General features: G+C 49.8%; 1 protein-coding gene across 2 annotated transcripts; it reads left to right on the forward strand.

Annotated features, from left to right (window-relative positions):
- On the forward strand, positions 1-15,654 carry SLC5A5 (solute carrier family 5 member 5). Of its 2 annotated transcripts, XM_003413265.3 has the most exons (15): positions 1-685; positions 1,719-1,784; positions 2,057-2,108; positions 2,325-2,392; positions 3,657-3,811; positions 4,280-4,420; positions 4,504-4,639; positions 5,165-5,253; positions 6,116-6,228; positions 6,301-6,371; positions 6,589-6,675; positions 6,767-6,960; positions 10,712-10,836; positions 11,486-11,601; positions 13,263-15,654. In XM_003413265.3, the coding sequence occupies exons 1-15, from the start codon at positions 329-331 to the stop codon at positions 13,425-13,427; spliced, it is 1,935 nt and encodes a 644-aa protein (XP_003413313.2). In that variant the 5' UTR covers positions 1-328; the 3' UTR covers positions 13,428-15,654. The 2 variants fall into 2 exon arrangements, with proteins under 2 accessions (XP_003413313.2, XP_064137031.1); XM_064280961.1 differs by lacking the exons at positions 1,719-1,784; positions 2,057-2,108; positions 2,325-2,392.
- Positions 15,655-22,474: the final 6,820 nt, after the last annotated feature.

Raw genomic sequence — 22,474 nt, forward strand, 5'->3', positions numbered from 1 at the left:
TTCGACTGTAGCTCCGGACAGCGGGCGGCCGGACAGACGGCTGCACAGTGCAGCCGGACCCCGAGTGAACCGACACACGGCAGGGCAGACGCGTAGACCGAAAGGAGGCACAGGGAAGCGGGCGGCGGCAGCGACGACCCACAGACCGTTGCCCAAGGAATCCCTTGCCCCGGCCCCGCCCGCATCCCTCGCATCGGACGGAGGGGAACAGGCGGGGAATTCGCTGTGGCCGGTTCTTCCTGCTCCGTCGGTGCTAGCTTCCCTCGCGGGGGGCACACGGGACGCGCGGGCAGGGGTGCAGGGGGGCTTGGCGCCCGGGCCAGTACTGATGGCAGACGCCACGGTCGGGGCGCAGACCACCTTCGGGGCCTGGGACTACGGGGTCTTTGCGCTCATGTTGCTGGTGTCCACGGGCATCGGGCTGGGGGTCGGGCTGGCACGCGGCGGGCAGCGCAGCGCGGAGGACTTCTTCACGGGCGGCCGGAGCCTGACCGCCCTGCCCGTGGGCCTGTCGCTGGCCGCCAGTTTCATGTCGGCGGTGCAGGTGCTGGGCGTGCCGGCCGAGGCCTACCGCTACGGCCTCAAATTCCTGTGGATGTGCCTGGGCCAGTCGCTCAACTCGCTGCTCACCGCCATGCTCTTCTTGCCGGTCTTCTACCGCCTGGGCCTCACCAGCACCTACCAGGTAGGGCAGAGGTGCGGGCAGAAGCCGTCTGGAGGGGAACGCGATGTCGGAATGCCCCCGGGCTTCCAAGAGCTGCTCAGAAGTCTGGTGGCTCCTGGGACCTTTAATGGCGCCCCCCCTCCCCCGACAGACAGGTGGGAGGGTTCTGGAAAGTGGCCCCAGGCAGTAAGGAGAGGGGTAGGAAAGTGGAAGAGCAGCAGGTGGCCTAGTTTCCAGGCGGGGCGGAGCCAGGCGCGGTCTGGAGGGGTTTGCTTGGCGGCTAGTACACACCTGCGCCCCCTACTCTCGGGTGTGCGTCGACGAGAGTGTGCGCCGACAGGGCAACCACGGTTCGGGATTCGACACTCGACTTCACTATCTTAAACCCCGTTGCCGTCGAGTTGATTCCAATTCATAGTCACCATCTTGGGTTTCTCCAATTGCCCAACCAAAAAAAAAAAAAAACCCAATGACTCTCAGGTCGAATTCCTACGCATAGGGACTCTGTAGGACAGAGTAGAACTGCCCCCGTAGGGTTTCCTAGGCTGTAATCTTTACAAAAGCAGATTGCCACATCTTTCTCCCAAGGGCTCCTAGAATTTTCAAACAGGGCTAATTACAGGTCTATCCCAGGGCATGGGGTGAAACGACTAAAATCGTGAAAGGATTAAAATCATTACAGACGAACAGTAGGCGTCCAATAACCGTTTCCCGGGGGCCCTGTTTTTGTGGGGTGCCTGCAGGCACGTCAGTGTGCACAGAGCGGAGGCGCTGGGGAAGTCCGGGTGGGGAGACGCCACTGGGGAGAGAGTGCGCACGGGTGATCCCTCCGCCTGCACCCACGCTGTGTGCACAGGAGCGGGGATGGAGCGTATGTACAGGTGTGTGCAGACAGATGGATGTGTGCACGTGATGGGGGTCACCATCGGCAACTGAGACGAGAGCAGTTGGGTTGCAGAGGGCAGAGACCAAGAGGGCGAGTGAGTCCGGGAGGCCTCAGGTCCCCGGCCGGGGCCTGTCTAGGTGATCAAGAGCCCTTGGCTCCTTCTTGCAGTACCTGGAGATGCGCTTCGGCCGTGCAGTACGGCTCTGCGGGACGGTCCAGTACCTAGTGGCCACCGTGAGCGGCCCTGGCCCTGTCCTCGCCCCCTCCCCACTTTCCTCCGCCCCCACCACAGCCCGACCTGAACCCACCCCCATCCTACACAACCCTGTCCCTGCCCCGTAGGCCCTGCCTACAGCCCGGCCTGGCCCCGCCTACAGCCCGGCCTGGCCCCCAGCCTTCAAAGCCGGATCTCCACCCCTCATGCCTTGCCCATTTTCCCGGCCCCCCCCACCTCCGCGCAGGACCCCCACCCAGACTGCCTTACCAGCCCCGCCCCCTACCTGCAGATGCTGTACACTGGCATCGTGATCTACGCCCCCGCGCTCATCCTGAACCAAGGTTTGGCTCTGGGGATAACTGGAGGGTGTCAGGCGGGCAGACACAGACGAGCTAACTGCTTAGGCCGGACTTGAGGAGGGAGGAGGGGAAGGGGTTGCAGGTGCCCCCAGCGCAACACCACTCTAGGAGAGGGTAAGGAGGGAAGAATTCTCATGGAGAAAGGAGGGCCGGAGAGAGGAACACAAGGGAGCCTAATGGGAGGGTCTGTCGGCACAGTGACCGGGCTGGATATCTGGGCGTCACTCCTATCCACCGGAGCCATCTGCACCTTCTACACAACTGTGGTGAGTGGCCGGTGAACCCACCCCTCCCCTACTAAGGGGCTCCAGGTCTCCTGGGTCTCTCTGTGGGAGGAGATCCTGGGTGGGCCGCCTAACCCCTATCTCCTTGCTACCCAAGGAAGCCCGTGTCCCAGCTGGGCTTCAGTTTTCTCATCCATATAGTGAGAAGTTGTCTGAAAGTCACCTCTATGGCCCTGTGCTATTGCCGAGTCCAGGGATATTGGCTTCAGGCATGGCTGGATCCAGGGTCTCCTCTGGATCTTTCTCCTGTCTCTGGGGCCCCATCAGCTTCAGAGTTCCTTCCACCCTTTCTCATGAGAAACTAAGCTTCTGTTTCAGGATACCAAACCAAACCAAACCCATTGCCATCAAGTCGATTCCGACTCATAGCAACTCTATAGGACAGAGTAGAACTGCCACCATAGAGTTTCCAAGAAGTGCCTGGTGGATTTGAACTGCTAACCTTTTGGTTAGCTGCCGAACTCTTAACCACTATTCCACCAGGGTTTCTTGTTTCAGGATGGGGCCGCCTAAAGTCCTAGGGAGGGCTGTTTGGCTGTTCCTGTCATGTGTCCAGGTTGAGCCATTCAAGGCAGTTTAAGGGGCTTAGGATGCTTTGATTGGCCATTTCTGCAGCTGGAGCTGGGGCCGGCCTCACCTGAATGGACTGCGAGAGGAGGAGGGGCTTCTCCATAGGAAAATCTAGGGGCTGCCTTGGGAAAGGAGTCCCTGGGTGGCAAATATGGTTAACAGCTCCCCTGCAAACTGAAAGGTTGGCAGCTTGAATTGGCCCAGAGGTGCCTCAGAAGAAAGCCCTGGCAATCTACTTCTGAAAGATCACAGCCCTGTGGAGCACATTTGTAGTCTGACACACATGGGGTTTTCATGAGTTGGCATTGACTCGACAATTACTGCTGTTGTTTTTTTTCCTTCAGAAGGCAAAGGCATGGAGTTTGAATGGGCAAAAACAACAGCTAATAATATTAGTAGCGATAATAATAATGGTAATAATAATAATGGCAACAATCACTTGAAAAGCATTTGAATGTGCCAGGTGCTGTTCCAAGTATTCTTCACTTACTAACTTATTTAATCCTCACAACACCACTCACTATGAGGGTGGTACTCTTCTTAACTTCATTGTACAGATGAGATGACTGAGGCAGAGAAGAGCATTGGTCCCAGTCACTGCTGGAGGCCAGGCCTGGTTGGCCCCAGCCAAATGGCCCATCTGAACTTCTCGCCTTGTCTCTGCCCTCTTTTGCAGGGTGGCATGAAGGCTGTGGTCTGGACTGATGTGTTCCAAGTTCTGGTCATGCTGACGGGCTTCTGGGTGATCCTGGCCCGAGGCACTATGATTGTAGGCGGGCCCCAGCGAGCGTTTGAGCTTGCCCAGAACAACTCCCGGATCAACCTGATGGAGTGAGTGACAGTGTGGAGGGGGACACCACAGAGGGATGGAGCTGGCACCCCTTTGTTCTCTGTGAGAAGCCAGCTGATGCCCTCTCCTCTGGGAAGCCCTTCCTTACCCCATGGCTGCCCCTCTCTAAGCTCCCCCAGGCTCCATCTGCCCTAGCCTTGACCCTCACCAGCCTGGAGTAGGGGGTCTGTGCCCAGCTTTGCTCCCCTCCATTCTTTGCCCAGGTTGGAGGCTGAAGCTTTTCTGAGGTCCCAGCAGGGTACAGAAAGGATCATTTTGAATGCATACGAGAATGATTCCATGAACAAATAAATGAATTTCCAATCTGGTGAACACCTACTCACCCTTCAGAGCCCATCCCCAATTGACCCCTGAAGGCTCATAAAGCCCTGAATGTCCACTTAGACCTGAGGAGGAGGGTGAGGTCAATGCGATAGCCCCACATGACTGACTTGCCTATCCCGCTCCAGCTTTAACCCTGACCCACGAAGCCGCTACACATTCTGGACTTTTGTGGTGGGTGGCACATTGGTGTGGCTCTCCATGTATGGCATGAACCAGGCGCAGGTGCAGCGCTACGTGGCCTGCCGCACAGAAAGGCAGGCTAAGCTGTGAGTGTTCAGGAGGGGCAGGGCGGGGTCTTCTGGGAGATGGCAATCCCTACTCCCTCCAGCTGAGACTGCCCCTCCTCCAGGGCCGTGCTCATCAACCAGCTGGGCCTGTTCCTGATTGTGGGCAGTGCTGCTTGCTGTGGCATCGTCATGTTCACGTTTTACAATGATGGTGACTGTGACCCTCTCCTTGCTGGTCGCATCACTGCCCCTGACCAGGTGAGCCCACCCCGTTGCATACCCTTTCTCTGAGCCTTGGGGGTGGGATATGGAAAGGCATTCTTAGCAGAGGGAACAGCCTGTGCAGATGTCCAGAGGCAGGAAAGAACTTGGCTTGGAGGAGGACCCAGTAGCAGTGGGGACGATGAGGCTGAGGGGCATTGAAGAGCCCTGGTTGGGGGTATGCAGGAGTGGTGGACATTCAGATCTGAAGTCAGAGAGGCCCCCTGGGGGAGGGCAAGGAGGAGATGGGCCATGGTCTGGGCACAAAGTGTTGATAATAAAAATGACAATCTCCCATGTCCCAAGCACCTACTCTGTTCCTCATGCTGTTCCCTGCACAAGCAGTTAGTTTCCCATCAAATACTCCAAGAGCTGATGAGCCAAGGCTGTCATGACCTTACTTTAAAGAGGAGGAAAGTGAGGCTGGGGGGGTCAGAGAGGAAGTGACCCCCCGAGGTCAGGACATTCAGGGCCCCACTTGAAGTGCGGCTGTTCTGGAGCCTGGCCCCTGACTCCCCCCAGTATATGCCCTTGCTGGTGTTGGACATCTTCGAGGACCTGCCTGGCATCCCGGGCCTCTTCTTGGCCTGTGCCTACAGTGGTACCCTCAGGTGAGCAGCCCCGTCCACTAGCCCAGCCATATCCAAGTCCCTCGGGGTCTCCTTGCCCCCACCGGCAGCCCGCCAGGGGATGGAACGTCCTGGGCATGTCCATCAGTCATGTTTCCTGCTCCATCCCCAGTGGGTGGCTCAGGTGGGCTGGGTGCACCTGAGCATAGGGACTCTGGCTGTGAGGGCTTTGCCTCCTTATCACCTGGCAGGGCCACAACGGACTCACCCCTCACCCCTCTCCCTCCCTTCTTTTCTTCCTTCCTCCCTTTTTCAGTCCCTCCGTCCCTCTCTTCCTTCTTTCTTTCCTTTCTCTCTCTGTCTCCCTCCTTCCCTTCAATTTTTCTTCCTTCCTCCCTCCCTACCTCTCTTCCTTCCCTTCTTTCAACAAATGTTTATTGAGCACCTACTATGTGGCGGGTATTGCCATTCTAAATCTCTGCCCCCACCTCTGCCCTTGGGCCCCCACACTGCAGAGGTTTCTCCTTCTCCACACACTAGCGCTCCCTCCTTGTCAAGGCCCCCAGCTGTGCCCTGGGTCCCATGTAGCACCTCTCTGCCCTTTCCTGCGCCTCATTATTGCCCTTGTGCTACTTGCACGTGCATCTTTGGCCCCTGCTCCCAGCAGCTGCGGTAGCAACGGCGGCAAGGGCATCTAAGGTCGTGGGGCAGGGGTCTGGACAACTCTCCTGGGAACTCTGTCACCCTCACCTCTGCCCTCGGGTTGGCGGGGGGGGGGGGGTCTGGCAGGCCAGATGGTGCACGTGGCTGGGAGTGCCTGGAGCCAGTGGGCCCAGGAGGAGGTGTGGCTAGTCCCCAGATGTTACATGACCCTCCTCGGCCCCCCCCCCCATCCGTCACACAGCACAGCGTCCACCAGCATCAACGCCATGGCCGCAGTCACTGTGGAGGACCTCATTAAGCCGCGGCTGCCGAACCTGGCGCCCCGGAGGCTCATGATCATCTCCAAGGGGCTCTGTAAGTTCAGGGGACCCGGCTGGGGGAAGAGGGCAGCCTCTCCCCCTTGACCGCCCTACCCTACTCCCACAGCTCTCATCTATGGCTCTTCCTGTCTGACTGTGGCAGCTCTGTCTTCGCTGCTTGGAGGCGGTGTCCTCCAGGTGAGTCCCCCCACCTCCCCGGTCTCCCTGAAGGGTGGGGCCTTTGTCCCCATGAAAGTGATCATGACCCCAAGTCAGCATCTTTGCCTCCAATTCAGGGGAGAGAGGCAGGTACAGGGGGATCCTCTTCCCTTAGAGAAACTGAGGCACTCAGGCCTCTCATGGGGCACCAGAGCCCCACAGTGAATTCCTCAGCCACGTTTTTCCCCACCCCCAGGGTTCCTTCACCGTCATGGGCGTCATCAGCGGCCCCCTGCTGGGAGTCTTCGTCCTGGGAATGTTTCTTCCAGCCTGCAACACTGCGGTGAGTAGGGGGGCGAGTAGGGGAGCGCTCAGAGAGGGACTGGAGGGCGTGGCTGGATAAACCCCTCACCTGACGCCGGCTCCCCCCCCAGGGAGTCCTCTCTGGGCTCGGCATTGGTGTGGCTCTCTCGCTGTGGGTGGCCCTGGGTGCCACCCTGTACCCGCCCAGTGAGCAGATCATGGGGGTTCTGTCCACCTCGGCGGAAGGCTGCGCCGCGTCCCCAGCCAACGTCTCTGGCCTCCTGGGTCCGCTACTCGCCTCCAATGCCTCCAGCGGCGAGCCCAGGTGAGCAGGCTGGGGGGGGCGTGGCCTGACAGGGTGTGGTCAGCGCGGGCTGGTAACTGAACCTTGAATGAGGAGTGTAACTTGGGATGAGATGAGGGAAGGACATTTCTGGTAGCGGGAACAGCAAGTGCAAAGCCAGGAGGCTGGATTAAGTTTGAATTCCAGCTAAGGCGAGGTTGGGTAGATTTAATAGGATGAGCGGAGGGGAGGAGCAGAGATCCAGCGGGAGGAACGTGTTTTTTTATTTTTTATTGTGCTTTAAGTGAAAGTTTACTAATCAAGTCAGCCTCTCATACAAAAACATACACACCTTGCTATGTACTCCTAGCTGCTCTCCCCCTAATGAGACAGCATACTCCTCCTCTCCACCCTGTATTCCCTTTGTGTATTCAACCAGCTCCTGTCCCCCTCTGCCTTCTCATCTCCCCCCCCCCGCCCCCGACAGGAGATGCCCATATAGGCTCATGTGTCTACTTGAGCCGAGAAGCTCACTCCTCACCAGTATCACTTTCTGTCTTATAGCCCAGTCCAGTCCCTGTCTAAAGAGTTGGCTTTGGGGATGGTTCCAGTCTGGGGACCATGACCTCTGGGGTCCCTCTGCTCTCAGATCATTAAGTCTGGTCTTTTTAAGAGAATTTGAGGTCTACGTCCCACTGCTCTCCTGCTCCCTCAGGGGTTCTCTGTTGTGTTCCCTGTCAGGGCAGTCATTGGTTATAGCCGGGCACCATCTAGTTCTTCTGGTCTCAGGCTGATGTAGTCTCTGGTTTATGAGGCCGTTTCTGTCTCTTGGGCTCATAATTATCTTGTGACCTTGGTGTTCTTCATTCTCCTTTGCTCCAAGTGGGTTGAGACCAATTGGTGGCCGCTTGCTAGTGTTTAAGACCCCAGACATCACTCTTCAGAGTGGGATGCAAAATGCTGTCTTAATACATTTTGTTATGCCAATTGATCTCGATGTGGAGGAACGTGGTTTTAGTTTTTTCTAAAATTGAGATATAATTCACATACCATAAAATTAACCATTTGAAAGTGCACAACTCAGTGGCTTTTTTCACAGGGCTCTGCAACCATAATCACTATCTAATTCAAGAACATTCTCATCACCCAATGGAAACCCTGTGCCCAGTAGCAGTCAATCCCAGTCCCCCTCCCTTCAGCCCCTGCAACCTTAATCTGCTTTCTGTCTCTATGGATTTGCCTGTTCTGGACATTTCATATAAACAGAATCAGACACTACGCGGTCTTTTGTGTCTGGTCACTCAGCGTGATGTTTTTGAGGTTCATCCAAGTCATAGCATGTATGAAAACCTCATTACTTTTTATGGCTAAATAATATTCCACTGTATGAATGGACCACGTTGTGTTTATCCATTCATCCGCTGGTGGACGTTTGGATTGTTTCTACCTTTTGGGCTATTGCAAATAAATGCTGCTATGAACATTTATGTATTGGTTTTTATATGGCCTTATGTTTCCATTTCTCTTCGGTATATACCTAGGAGTGGAATTGCTGGGTTATATGGTAATTCTATGTTTAACTTTTTAAGAAACCCCCAAACTGTTTTCCACAGAAGCCGCACCATTTTACATTCCCACCAACCAAGTACGAGGGTTTCAACTTCCCCATATCCTTGCGAAATGCTTGTTATTGTCGTTTTGGTTCTAGCCATCCTGGTGAGTGTGAAGTGATATCTTACTGTGGTTTTGATTTGCATCAGTGATGACTAATGACATCAGTCGTCTTTTCACGAGTCTGTTGACTGTTTGTATATCTTCTTTGGAGACATGTCTATTCAAATTCTCTGCCCATTTTTAAATTGGGCTATTTGTCTTCTTGTTGTTGAATTGTAAGTGTTCTTTTCTGCATCCTAGATTCTTATCAGATATATGATTGACAAATATTTTCTCCTATCCTCTGGGTTGTCTTTTCACTCCCTTGATAGTGTCCTTTTTTTTTTTCCTCATTAAAAAAACTGTTTATTGTGGAAAATTTCAAACATTTACAAAATAAACAGAATACTATAATGAGTATCCTTCTACCTATCCCTCAGGTTTGACAACAATCAACATTCTGCTATTTTGTTTAATCTCTACCTCCACCCACTCTTCATCTCCCACTCGATTATTTTTTTTTAAGGTTAAAATTTACATAAAATGCCCAAATATTGACTGTTCAGCTTTGAAAATGGATACATCTTTGTAACCCATATCACAATGAAGATATAGAACACCTATATCACCCCAGCAAGATTCTTCCTCTCTCTTCCCAGTCAATTCTTCTTCCACTCTCCACCCTCTAGGCAACCACAGTTCTGATTTTTTTCACTACAAATTAGTTTTGCCAGTTCTAGAATTTCATATACATGGAGTCATCAGATGTGCACTCTTTTGTGCTAGGCTTCTTTTACTCGGCATGATGTCTGTGAACTTCATATATCTTGTTGCATGGATCCATAATTCATTCCTTTTTATTGCTGAGAAGTGTTCCATGGTATGAATATATCACAATTTATTTAGTCAGTCTCCAGTTGATGGGCATTTGTTTCTAGTTTTTAGCTATTTCAAGTAAGGCTCTTATATTTAACTTTCTATGAAATTACCAAACCTTCTTCCGAAGCGATTGCACCATTTTACATTTCAAATAGAAGTGTACGAGAATTCTGTTTGTTTTAGATCCTAACCAATACCCTCATTGGTCTTTTTAATGTTGGCCATTCTAGTGGGTGTATAGTGGTTTCTCGTGGTGGTTTTAATTTTCATTTCCTTGTTGGCTAAGGATGTTGAGTGTTTTTCATATGTTTATGGTTACTATGAGTCAGAAGCGACTTGACAGCAACAGGTTTGGTTTTGGCTATTGACCATTTATGTATCTTCCTTTGTAAAATATTTGTTCAAGTGTTTTGCCCATTAAAAAAAAATAATTTATTTTATTTTGTTGTTGTTGAGAATATACACAGCAGAACGTAACCAATTCAGCAGTTTCTACATGTACCTTTCGGTGACATTGATTACATATTTTGAGTTGTGCAACCATTCACACCATCCTTTACTGAGTTGTTTCTCCCCTGTTAACATAAACTCACTCCCACTATGTTTCCTATCTAATTATGGCCAACATTCCTTACTACTTAAGCTAAATTATTGTTTAGTTTTAAGAAGACTTCGGAGTGAATTTTTGGCTTAAACTTTATCTCAGGGCAATAGTTTTGGGGGTTCATCCAGCCAGCCTCCATGGCTCCAGAAAGTTTGGATTCCATGAGAATTTGAAATCTGTTCTACATTTCCCCCCTTTTGATCAAGGTTCTTTTATAGTTAATAGTGTCCTTTGATGCACAAAATTTTCTAATTCTGATTAAGCCCAATTTATTTTTTCTTTTGTCACTTGTGCTTTTGGTGTCATATCTAAGAAATAATTGCCTAGCCCAAGGTTATAAAGATTCGAACTTTTGTTTTCTTCTTAGAGTTTAATTCGGTTTGATTCTGAGGGCAATTGGAAGCCATGGAGGGTGATGAGAAGGGGCAGGAGATAATCTGAGTTGCATTTTAAAAATGTTCCCTCTGACTGCCTGTGGAGAATGCCCAGGGAATGGAGAGGAGGAAGACTGGCTACTGCACCTGTCCTAGCTGCCACAGAGGGAGGGTTGGCTAGGCCAAGGGTGTGGAGACAGGAGGAAGTGGATGGGCTGTGGATGGCTTTTGGATATGAATGGGGTGAAGGAGGAGGCCCATTGCTCATCCCTCCCATTCCCAGCCCAGGGATGGACCCCAACCGACCTGCCTTGGCTGACACCTTCTATGCCATCTCCTATCTATATTATGGTGCCCTGGGCACGCTGAGCACCATTCTGTGTGGAGCCCTGATCAGCTGTCTGACAGGTGAGCATGGCAGTTGACCTCAGAGGTTACTCCATTTGTCCCTCTGCCTCAAGGCCAGCAGGAAGGGGAGGAAGGACTCCATTGGCCAGGTGCCCACTCCATGTTGGGCAAATCTGGGACCCTAATACTCATGACAGCCCTGCAGGGTGGCAGTCACTTGATCCATTTTCCAGAGGGAGAGCCTGAGGCACCCCACCACCGCTAACACCAGGACAGTGGTCAGGACAGCGGGGTGCTGTCCCTGGTGCTGAAATATAACTTCTGGCTCCAACGGAGCAAGCAGGAAGGAACAAATCCAGTGATAGCAGTACCTGTTCTCATTTCTCGAGCCCCAGGTCTTGCATATGTCACCAAGCTATATTCAGCACCTCCTTTGTGACAGGCACTGTTCTCAGCGCTGGGGACACAGCTGTGAGTGGAACAACTCATTGGACCATCCAGGACATCTATTGATGTCTTTCAATCTCTCACTGTGCAGATAAGGAAACTGAAGCCCAAAGAGGGGGCAGGGTCTTGCCAGAGTTGCTTTCAGAGCTGATATTTGAACCTATCACACTCCAGCCCAGGCTTCCCTGTCCCCCACTAGGGTTCTGTTTCTAGTCCCCACTACCCCCTTCATTAAATGTCCTCCTTTCTCCTTGACCCTCAGGGCCCACCAAGCGCAGTGCCCTGGGCCCCGGGCTGCTGTGGTGGGACTTCATGAAGCAGACAGCATCAGTTGCCCCCAAGGGGGAAGAGGCCCCCCTAGATGACAACTTGGCCAAGGTCAGTCCCAGGGCTGGGTTTCTAGAACAGGGACAGGGACAGAGCCAGCGAAGTGGCTTTGGACACTCTGGGCTTGGCCATAACTCGGGGGAGGGACATGGTTAGAGTCATAGATTTTTCCAGTCTCTCATTGCCTCCAATAGAAAGGCTCAGTTGGGAGCTGATATGTCTTTCACACTTTTTATTACTCCAAATGTCCCTGGGTTGTGCAAATGGCTTGCACTTGGCTACTAACCAAATAGTTGGTGGTTCGAACCCACCCAGCAGCACCACAGAAGGCCTTGCCATCTGCATCCATAAAGATTACAGCCATGAAAACCCTGTGGAACACAGTTCTACTCTGTAATACATGGGGTCGCCATGAGTCAGAGTTGACTCGGTATCAACTGGCTTAACAAAGAGGGAGCAGAGTTTAATACTTTTCGCTTTCCTTCTGTTTTTACAGTTACTTGCAATTTATGGCAACTGAAGCTTGTCTGCTCTTAGGGTATTGATACAAAGTTTTCTTTTAAAATAAAATGACCAGTTACCAGTTTCCATCTATTTGACCTTGACCCATGGTGACCCCGTGTGTGTCAGAGTAGGCTGCTCCACAGGGTTTTCAATGGCTGCTTTTCCAGGAGTGTCAGGCCTTTCTTCTGAGGCACCTCTGGGTACACTCAAACGTCAGCCTTTTGGTTAGCAGCTGAATGTGTTAACCATGTGCACCACCCAGGTATGCTGCCTTAGAGATCAGGCCTCCTCAAAGATAAATTCAGGTCCTTGTGTGGCAAAATGGTTTGTGGTCTACTGCTAAATGAAAGGCTTGTGGTTCCAACCCACTCACTGGCACTGCAGAAGAAAGGCCTGGTGATTTGATTCTGTAAACATTACTGCCAAGAAAACCCTGTGGAGCACAGTACTACTTTGATATTCATGGGGTCGAATGAGTCGGAATTGAATTGACGACAACTGGTTAGTCAGGGAAATCAGTGGCAACCTGTTGGAGGAGATAATGTTGAGCTCTGAAGGAGGAGGAAGAGCAGCTATGGGAGATCTGGGGGAAAGGGCATTCCCAGGGGAAGGCACAGCAGGTGCAAAGGCCCTGAGGTCAGAACAGTCCTGGCAGATGAGAGTTGAGGACTAGGGAGGGAAAGGATTTGGTTGAAGGTTTTTAAAGCTCGCCTACCTGCTGTGGGGAAATATTTCATTGATTTTCTCGAAGAGGGACAGGCAGAGAAGCAGAGGAAGGAGAGAGGCAGGAGGGAGGCACCTACTGCAGCACGTACACAAGGTTGATGGCCAGAACTAGTAGGTGTCATGGGCATAAGGTGAAGAAGTGGATGGAGGTTTTAGAGGCAAGGGGACGGGACTGGAGTCCCTGGGCAGTGCAAATGATTAATATGATTGGCTGCTCGCCAAAAGTTGGAGGTTTGAGTCCTCCCAGTGGTGCCTCGGAAGAAAAGCTTGGTGATCTACTTCCAAAATCAGCTGTTGAAAACTCTGTGGAGTTCGACTCTGACACACATGGGGTCGCAATGAGTCAGGGTGGACTTGACAGCAGCTGATTTTTTGGGGAGGGGTAAAGAGTAGAAAGGGGTGTTGTGGGCTCCTGGCTGGCTCCCCTCCCAGGCCCTCATCTATAAGATGAGCTGACATGGGGTCTTCTTCCCTCCCTTCAGGGTCCCGAGGAACTACCCCTTGGAGCCAAGAGGTCTCCTGACTTCCTGCCCATCCATGAGGATGGCCTACTTTTCCTGGGGCAGAAGGAGGTGGAGGTTGCTGGCTCACGGACCACCCACAGTGGCCAAGATGATGGCCCGGACCTGCGGGAGTCGAATCTCTGAGGGTGGGGCCAGCCCGACTGACTGCCAGGGAAGGGACTTGTGGACTGGCCAATCCCAGGCTGGGGGTGAGGAGGGTGGCTAATGGTCTGGGCTCCAACTGGCTGGACCCACAATATGTACACATTAGCCTGAGTGTCCCTGCCCTGCAAGAAGAGGAGAAACCCCACCTCCAGGCCATTTTGTCCAGCCCCCTGCCTCCAGCCACCTTTGGTCTTAGATGCTGCACCCCTGCTGCTCCCCTCAGAACAGTGCCAGATGCTTGTCTAGAATGCAAATGTTGGAGTTTCCTGTGGACAATATAGAAAACCTCCAAGGCCAACATCAGAGTCTCAGAAAGACCCCAGCTCTTCCCTGTGATACATCTGGACCTTAGAGAAGATTTTGGAGGTTCTCGTATCCAACCCCCCTTTCCCCCATTTCACAGGTGGGAAAACTGAGGCCCAGAGAGGGGTAGCAACTTGGCAGGGTCACACAACACACCAGGAACTCATGGAGAGTCTCTCCCTCCTTGGTCCCCTCTCTGTTTTCCTCCCTTGGGGGATCTGAAGCCACTCCATCTTGAACCTTGGAACCTGATCCAGGCTGGGCACTTTAGCCATCTCATTCATCAAAGACCCTGAACCTATTTTATGGAAGATGAAACTGAGGCTGAGATTGAGGTCACACAGCAAGGGGGTCGGGGCAGGGACGGGTCTGGGGCTGCAGGATGATAAAGCCCCACTGTTCCTATCACCAGTGTAAAGGGTCAGGGTGGGGGCCCTGTGACAAGTTTGGACCATCAAAAACTTGGGTGCTGGGGCTTGGTGTTCCATGCTCTCTGAAAAATTACCCTGCCACCGCCTCAGATCTCCTCAGTAAGGTCTGAGTGCAAATCTCTGCCCCTCGGCTGTGGATTGAATTATGTCCCCCAAAAGGTTTGACTAACCCCCAGTACGTGTGAACATGACCTTGTTTGGAAGTAAGGTCTTTGCAGATGTTATCAGTTGGGTTAACATGAGGTCATACTGGAGTAGGGTAGATCCTAATCCTGTGGCTGCTGTCCTTCTAAGAGAAGAGACACAGGAAGACACAACTATTGATTGAATTGTGTCCCCCAAAATTATGTGATGAAATCCTAACCCCTCTACCTGTGCATGTGATCCCACTTGGGTATAGGGTTTTCTTTGTTGTGTTCATGAGATCATATCAGTATAGGGTGTGTCTTAAACCTAACCACTTTTGAGATATAAAAAGAGCAGATTAGGCACAGAGACAAAAAGCAAACACAAATGGAGGGGAAGGTAGATGCCACGTGGAGATTGCCAAGGAATCAAGAAATGCCAGGTCTGCAGAAACTGAAAGAGACCTTCCCCCAGAGCCAAGAGAGAGCCTTCCTCTAGAGCTGGTGCCCTGAATTCAGATTTCTAGCCTCCTGAACTGTGAGAAAATAAATTTCTGTTCTTTAAAGCCATCCTCTTGTGGTATTTCTGTTACAGCAGCACTAACTAAGACAGACAGCATGTAATGCTGTGGCTGTAAGCTAAGGAATGCCGGAAGCCACCAGAAGCTAAGAGAGGCTTGAAACAGATTGTCCCACAAAGCCTCCGATGGAACCAACACGGCCGACACCCTGATCTCAGACTTCTGGCCTCCGGAATTGAGACAAAAAATTGCTGTTTTTGTAGGCCGCCCACTTTGTGGTACTTTGTTACTTTGTTACAGCAGCCACAGGAGACTAATATAGCCCCCATCCTTGACCCTCAGCCTGCTGGTAAATAAACTCTTGAGTATTTACAGAGTGAACCAGGTGATTACTTCAGTGTAGGGGTGTATCTTGCTCCCCTTTTGGACGAAAAGCTCCTGAATCTGCCCCTCCTCACTGCCACCTCCGCACAGTTTCTCCTATTATTAACATCTTAAATTCCTGTGGTACATTTGTTACAATTGATGAAGCAATATGGATACATTATTATTCACTCAAGTCCATAGTCTTTGTGAAGGTTCACGCTTTGTGTTGTGCAGATCTGTGGATTTTGACAAACACATCACGTCATGTGTTCTCTACTACAATATCACACAGAACACTTTCAATGCCTTAAAAATGCCCTGTGTTCCACCTAGTCATCCCTCCCCTGACCAGCCCTTGGCAACTACTGATCTTTTCACTGTCTCTATAGTTTTGCCTTTTCCATAATGCCCTAGAGTTGGAATCACGTGGTATGTAGCCTTTTCAGGCTGCCTGCTTTCACCGAACAGTATGCATTTAAGGTTCCTCCATGTCTTTTTGTGGCTTGATAGCTCATTCTTTTTTATTGCTGTCTAATACTCCATTGTATGGGTGCACCACAGTCTATTGACTCACCTATTGACGGACATCTTGCTTGCTTCCAACATCGGGCTATTATGAATAAAGCTATTATAAACATTTATGTGCAGGTTTTTATGTGGACATACATTTTCATCTCACTTGGATAAATACCTAGGAGTGTGATTGCTGCATCATATAGTAAGCCTATGTGTGGCTTTGTAAGAAACTGCCAGACTGTCTTCCAAAGCAGCTGTCCCATTTTGCATTTCCACCAGCCATGAATGAGAGTTTCTGTTGCTCCACGTCCTCGTCAGCATTTGGTGTTGTCAGTGTTTAGGATCTTAGCCGTTCTAGTAGATGTGTAAGGGATCCTGGTGGTGCAGTGGCTAAAGCGCTTGGCTGCTAACTAAAAGGTTGGCAGTTCAAATCCACCACCTCCTCTGTGGGAGAAAGATGTGGCAATCTGTTTTCATAAAGATTACAGCCTTGGGAACCCTATAGAGCAGTTGTACTCTGTCTTATAGGATCAGTATGAGTCAGAATCAACTCCACGGCAACAGGTTTGGTTTGTGTAAAAAACGGTGTGGTGGCACCAGACCTCTTCTCTGATGTCAGAAGGAGGAGAGAGAATCAAAATCAGCATCAGCCCAAAGCTGAGTCCTGTGAGGTGGAAATCAGACATACCTCTTCTCTCCAGCCAGTTCTGACACCAGCCATCCCTCCTATGGCACTCTGTACTTCTCTGCTGGGTTCAACAATTTATTGCAATGGCCATGCAGAACTCACAGACAATACCCACAGTTGTGAGGTTTATTAGAGATGTAAAAGGCTAAAACTCAGGATCAGGAAGCATGTAGGCAAAGTCTCCCTTCTTCCCTGAGGGTTAGTTCTCTCAGCTCCTCTCAGACCCCTGAGGACAGGCCTTCTCTCTCAGCCCTTGGCACCGCTCAGCCTGGCCTCTGTCCTGATCAGTCAGGTATTATAAAGCTCTTTATATCTGCCAATAAATGCCCGGAGGCACCCTTCCACCAGTAAGCCTCAGCCCAAAAGCGCTCAGCTCTCTCGCGCAGTGGGTCAGCTTGCCCACCGTAGCTGTATAATATCGTCTCACGCTAGTCCCCTGCCTGGTTCTGCTACCACTGTTTCTCTGCTGCTGGACTCTGCTGTGCTTGCCACCACTGCTCACCATCTCACACTGTCTCTGGTGTTGCAGCTTTCTGTCTTCTGGATCTAGGAGGTTCTCAGCTCAGAGATTCCGATTCCAAAGGACGTACTCCATTCCTGGCTTTTCTTTCTTGGTGATACCAAGGTCCCCTTCTCACTTGAGACTGATTTCTGTGTTAGTTATCTAGTGCTGCTATATCAGAAATAGCACAAGTGGATGGCTTTAACAAACAAACGTTTATTCTCCCACAGTCGAGTAGGCTAGAAGTCCAAATTCAGGGCACCAGCTCCAGGGGAAATCTTTCTCTGTCAGCTCTGGAGCAAGAGCCTTTTCATCAATCTTCCTGTGGTCTAGGAGCTTCTGTGAGCGGGAACCCCAGGTCCAAAGATTGCTCTCTGTACCTGGCATTGCTTTCTTGGTCCCCCATGTCTCTCTGCTTACTTCTCTTTTATATCTCAAAAGAGATTGATTTAAGACACAATCTAATCTTGTAGATTGTCTTGCCTTATTAATGTAACTGCCGCTAATCCCATCTCATCTCAATGAGACAGGATTTACAACACATAGGAAGATCACATCAGATGGCAAAATGGCGGACAGTTCACACAATACTGGGAATCATGGCCCTGCCAAGTTGACAAATATTTTGGGGGGACACAGTTCAACCCATGACCACTCCCTTTAAGCCTAGCAGGATGGCAAAACTGACCAGTCCCTTTGTTAGGGTTCCATACCCATTATTGCATGGTCCCACCTCTGCAAGGATTCTGTGCCCCTTATTTGCATTGTTAGCAAGCTGCCCAATCCCTTGCTGGGCCACAAGCACCTTATTGACATAGTCCCACATAATGATTGTGTCACAAGCCCATGCATGGACGGAAGGGCCATATTAGGTAATTCAATGCACCAGTTTGGTTTAGTAGGTGTATAGTGTTATCTTGTTTACTTTAGACACGTCATTAGGAGGAACCAATCGCTGGAGAAGGATATCATGGTTAGTAAAGGGTCAGTGAAAAAGGGAGAGACTGTGGTGCAATGGATTACTTTTGTGTGGCCCTTCTAGCCATGGTATTGTAATTCCCACCCAAGGGATTGGGCAGGACTGTGTGATAGGATAATTGTGGACCACCAAAAGATCAGTCAGTTTTGCTATCTCTCTGGGCTTGAGATGAGCTGTCCCAGAGGCAGGAGAGAGAGGATCCCAGCACCACCAAGGAAGAACAGCCAGGATCCAGTGTGTCCTTTGGACCTGGGATCCCCGTGCTGAGAAACTCCTGGAATCAGTAGACAGAGAGAGAGCTATAACACCAAAGGCAGCGAGAAGTGGTGGCAGAGACCTGGCAGCAGGAGAGAGCGTGTTAGGCTCCCAGCCCATGGAGAGAGAAAGCTGAGTGCCTTTGGGCTCAGACCAAGGTCCAGGGTGAGGCGTTTCTATGAGCATGGCTGGGAAGAGGCTGTCCTGATATAAGAACTGTATCCTGAGTGTTCCTTAGCCTGAATTGTAAAGTTACTTCCCTAATAAACCCCATAACCATGAGTATTGTCTGTAAGTTCTGTGTGGCTACTGTAATGAATTATCGAACCCAGCAGAGAAGTGGGGAGTGTCGTGGGAGGAATGGTCGGTATCAGAATTAGTAAAGATGGTGGAGAGAGGAGGCATGTCTGACCTCCACCTCATAGAAATCAGCCTTGGGCTGTTGATCTTGGTTCTTCTTCCCTCTTGCGAAGTTAGGGGTTAGACACCTTTCCCATGCTGTTTTTACAGAGACCCTCAATGAGATGGATTGACACAGTGGCTGCAAAAATGGGATCAAATATAGCAATGACCATGAAGATGGTACAGATCTGGGCAATGTTTCTTTCTGTTATGTATAAGGTCTCCGTGAGTTGAAACCAATTCAATGGCACCTAACAACAACATCTGCTGTATATCTTCTTTGGTGAGTTGTCTGTTCAGAACTTTTGCCCATTTTCTAATTAGGTTGTTTTCCTATTGTTGACTTTTAAGAATTCTTTGTTGTAAGAATGGCGTGGCAGTGGGGGCATCTGACCTCCTCTAACTTCACAAGGGGGAAGGAGAATCAAGATCAAAAGCCCAAGGCTGATTCCTATGAGGTCAGACATACCTCCTCTCATCAGCCTTTTTATCAATTCTGACATCATCTGTCCCTTCCACAGTGCACTCTGCTGAGTTCTGTAATTCATTCCAATGTCCACACAGAACTCACAGACAATACTTACATTAGTGGGGTTTATTAGGGCAATAACAACTCAGGGTCATGAATGCTCAGGTCACAGTTCTTCGATCAGGACAGCCTCTTCTCAGCTGTGCTCACAGGCAGGTCTCTCCCTGGCCCTTGGCCCCTCTGCCCTGCTTGGGCAAGTATTACGAAGCTCTTTTAGCTCTGCCGATAAGTACTCAGATGCACCTCACTCCACGAGTAAGCTATGATCCAAAGGCACTCAGCTCTAGCACCATGGGACAGTAAACCTAGCTCCACCAAGTACCTGGAGGCACCCTACTTCACCAGCAAGCCTCCTGCTCAAAGGTGCTCAGCTTTCTTACTCCATGGGCTGAGAAGCCCACCACTCCATCTCCTATGGTGTCCTGGTTCTGCTGCAGCCATTTCTCTCCCTCTGGTCTCTACTGTGCTTGCTGCCACTTCTTGCTGTCTCACATGCCTCTGGTGTTACAGCTCACTGTCTCCTCGATCTAGGAGGTTCTCAGCTCAGAGACTCTGGGTGCAAAGGATGTGCTCCACTCCTGGCTCTTCTTTCTTGACAGTAGTGAGGTCCCCTTCTCACTTCTGGGATTGGCTCCCTTTAAGCCTAGCAGGAGGGCAAAACTGACCAATTTTTGTTAGAGTTCTGTACACCTCATTTGCATGGCCCCACTCCTGCAAAGGTTCTATGCACCTTATTTGCATTGTTAGCAAGTGGCCCAGTCCCCTTGGTGGGCCAGAAGCACCTTACTGGCATAGTCCCACACAGTCATTGTGTGGGAGTCACAAGATAAGATACAACTCTGACGCACACCTTTCCTGATTTCAAACCATGGAGTATCCACTTGTTCTGTTCAGACGACTGCCTCTTGGCCTATGTACAGGTCCTGCACGAGCACAATTAAATGTTCCAGAATTCCCATCTTTGCAATGCTATCCACAGTTTGTTACGATTCACACAGTTGAATGCCTTTGCATAGTCAATAAAACACAGGTAAACATCTTTCTGGTATTCTCTGCTTTCAGCAAAGATCCAAAGTCCAAGACTTGACATCAGCAATGATATTTTTCATTCCATGTCCTCTTCTCAATCTGGCTTGAATTTCTGGCTGTTCCCTGTTAATGTACAGGTGCAATTGCTTTTGAATTATCTTCTGCAAAATTTTACTTGTGTGGGATATTAGTGATATTGTTTGATAATTTCTGTATTCTGTTGGGTCACCTTTCTTTGAAATGGGCACAAATATGGATCTCTTCCAGTTGATTGGCTGGGTAGGTGTCTTCCAAATTTCTTGACATAGAAGAGTGAGCACCTCCAGCTCTGCACCCATTTGTTGAAACATCTCAATTGACATTCCATCACTTCCTGGAGCCTTGTTTTTTGCTCATGCCTTCAGTGCAGCTTGGGCTTCTTCCTTCAGTGCCATCGGTTCCTGATCATATGCTACCTCTTGAAATAGTTGAATGTCGACTAATTCTTTTTGGTATAATGACTCTGTGTATTCCTTTCATCTTCTTTTGATGCTTCCTGCATCATTTAATATTTTCCCCATATAATCCTTCACTACTGCAACTTGAGACTTGAATTTTTTCTTCGGTTCTCTCAGCCTGAGAAACGCCGACTGTGTTCTTCCCTTTTGATTTTCTATCTCCAGCTCTTTGCACATGTCATTACAATACTTTACTTTGTCTTCTCGAGCCACTCTTTGAAACCTTCCATTCAACTCTTTTGCTTCATTATTTCTTCCTTTTGCTTTAGCTACTCTACATTCAAGAGCAAGTTACAGAGTCTCTTCTGACATCCATTTTGGTCTTTTCTTTCTCTCCCGTCTTTTTAATGACCTCTCGCTTTCTTCATGGATGATGTCCTTGATGCCATTCCAGAACTCCTCTTATCTTCAGTCATCAGTGTTCAACGCATCAAATCTATTTCTGAGATGCTCTTTAAATTCAGGTGGAATATACTCAAGATCATACGCTGGCTCTCGTCGACTTGCGCTAATTTTCTTCAGTTTCAACTTGAACTTGCATATGAGCAATTGATGGTCTGTTCCACAGTCGGCGCCTTGTTCTGACTGATGATATTCAGCTTTTCCATTACCTCTTTCCACAGATATGCTTGATTTGATTCCTGTGTACTCCATCTGACGAGGTCCACGTGTATAGCTGCTGTTTATGTTGGTAAAAAAAAAGTATTTGCAATGAAGAAGTCATTGGTCTTGCAAAATTCTACCATACGATCTCCAGCATCGTTTCTATCACCCATGCCATATTTTCCAACTATGGATCCTTCTTTGTTTCCAACTTTCATGTTCCAATCACCAGTAATTATCAATGCATCCTGATTGTATGTTCGATCAATTTCAGACTGCAGCAGCTGGTAAAAATCTTCAGTTTCTTTATCTGTGGCCTTAGTGGTTGGTGCATAAATTTGAATAATAGTCCTATTAGTTGATCTTCCTGGTAGGCATATGGATATTATCCTATCGCTGACAGTGTTGTACTTCAGGATAGATCTTGAAATGTTCTTTTTGACGATGATCACAACGCCATTCCTCTTCGAGTGGTCATTCCCGGCATAGTAGACCGTGTGATTGTTCGATTCAAAATGACAAATACCAGTCCATTTTGGTTCACTAATGCCTAGGATATCAACGTTTATGCATTCCATTTCATTTTTTAATATTTTTTATTGTGCTTTAAGTGAAAGTTTACAGATCGAGTCCGTCTTTCCTACCAAAATTTATACACACCTTGCTATAAACTCCTACTTGCTCTCCCCCTAATGAGACAGCACACTCCTCTCCACCCTGTATTCCCCATGTCCATTCAGCCAGCTTCTGACCCCCTCTGCCTTCTCATCTCTCCTCCAGACATGAGCTGTCCACGTAGTCTCATGTGTCTACATGAGCCAAGAAGCTCACTCCTCACCAGTACCATTTTCTATCTTATAGTCCAGTCCAACCCCTGTCTGAAGAGTTGGCTTTGGGAATGGTTCCAGTCTTTGGCTAGCAGAAGGTCTGGGGAACATGACTTCCAGGGTTCTTCTAGTCTCAGTCAGACCATTGAATCTGGTCTTTTTAATAAGAATTTGAGGTCTGCATCCCACTGCTCTCCTGCTATCTCAGGAGTTCTTTATTGTGTTCCCTGTAAGGACAGTCATCGGTTGTAGCCAGGCACCATCCGGTTCTTCTGGTCTCAGGCTGATGTAGTCTCTGATTTATGCGGCCCTTTTCAGCACAAAATTACCTTGTGTCTTTGGTATTCTTCACTCTCCTTTGCTCCAGGTGGGTTGAGACCAATTGCTGCATCTTAAATGGCCACTTGCTAGCATTTAAGACCCCAGATGCCACTCACCAAAGTGGGATGCGGA

This window comes from Loxodonta africana, chromosome 3, assembly GCF_030014295.1.
Source record: "Loxodonta africana isolate mLoxAfr1 chromosome 3, mLoxAfr1.hap2, whole genome shotgun sequence".
NCBI lineage: Eukaryota > Metazoa > Chordata > Mammalia > Proboscidea > Elephantidae > Loxodonta > Loxodonta africana.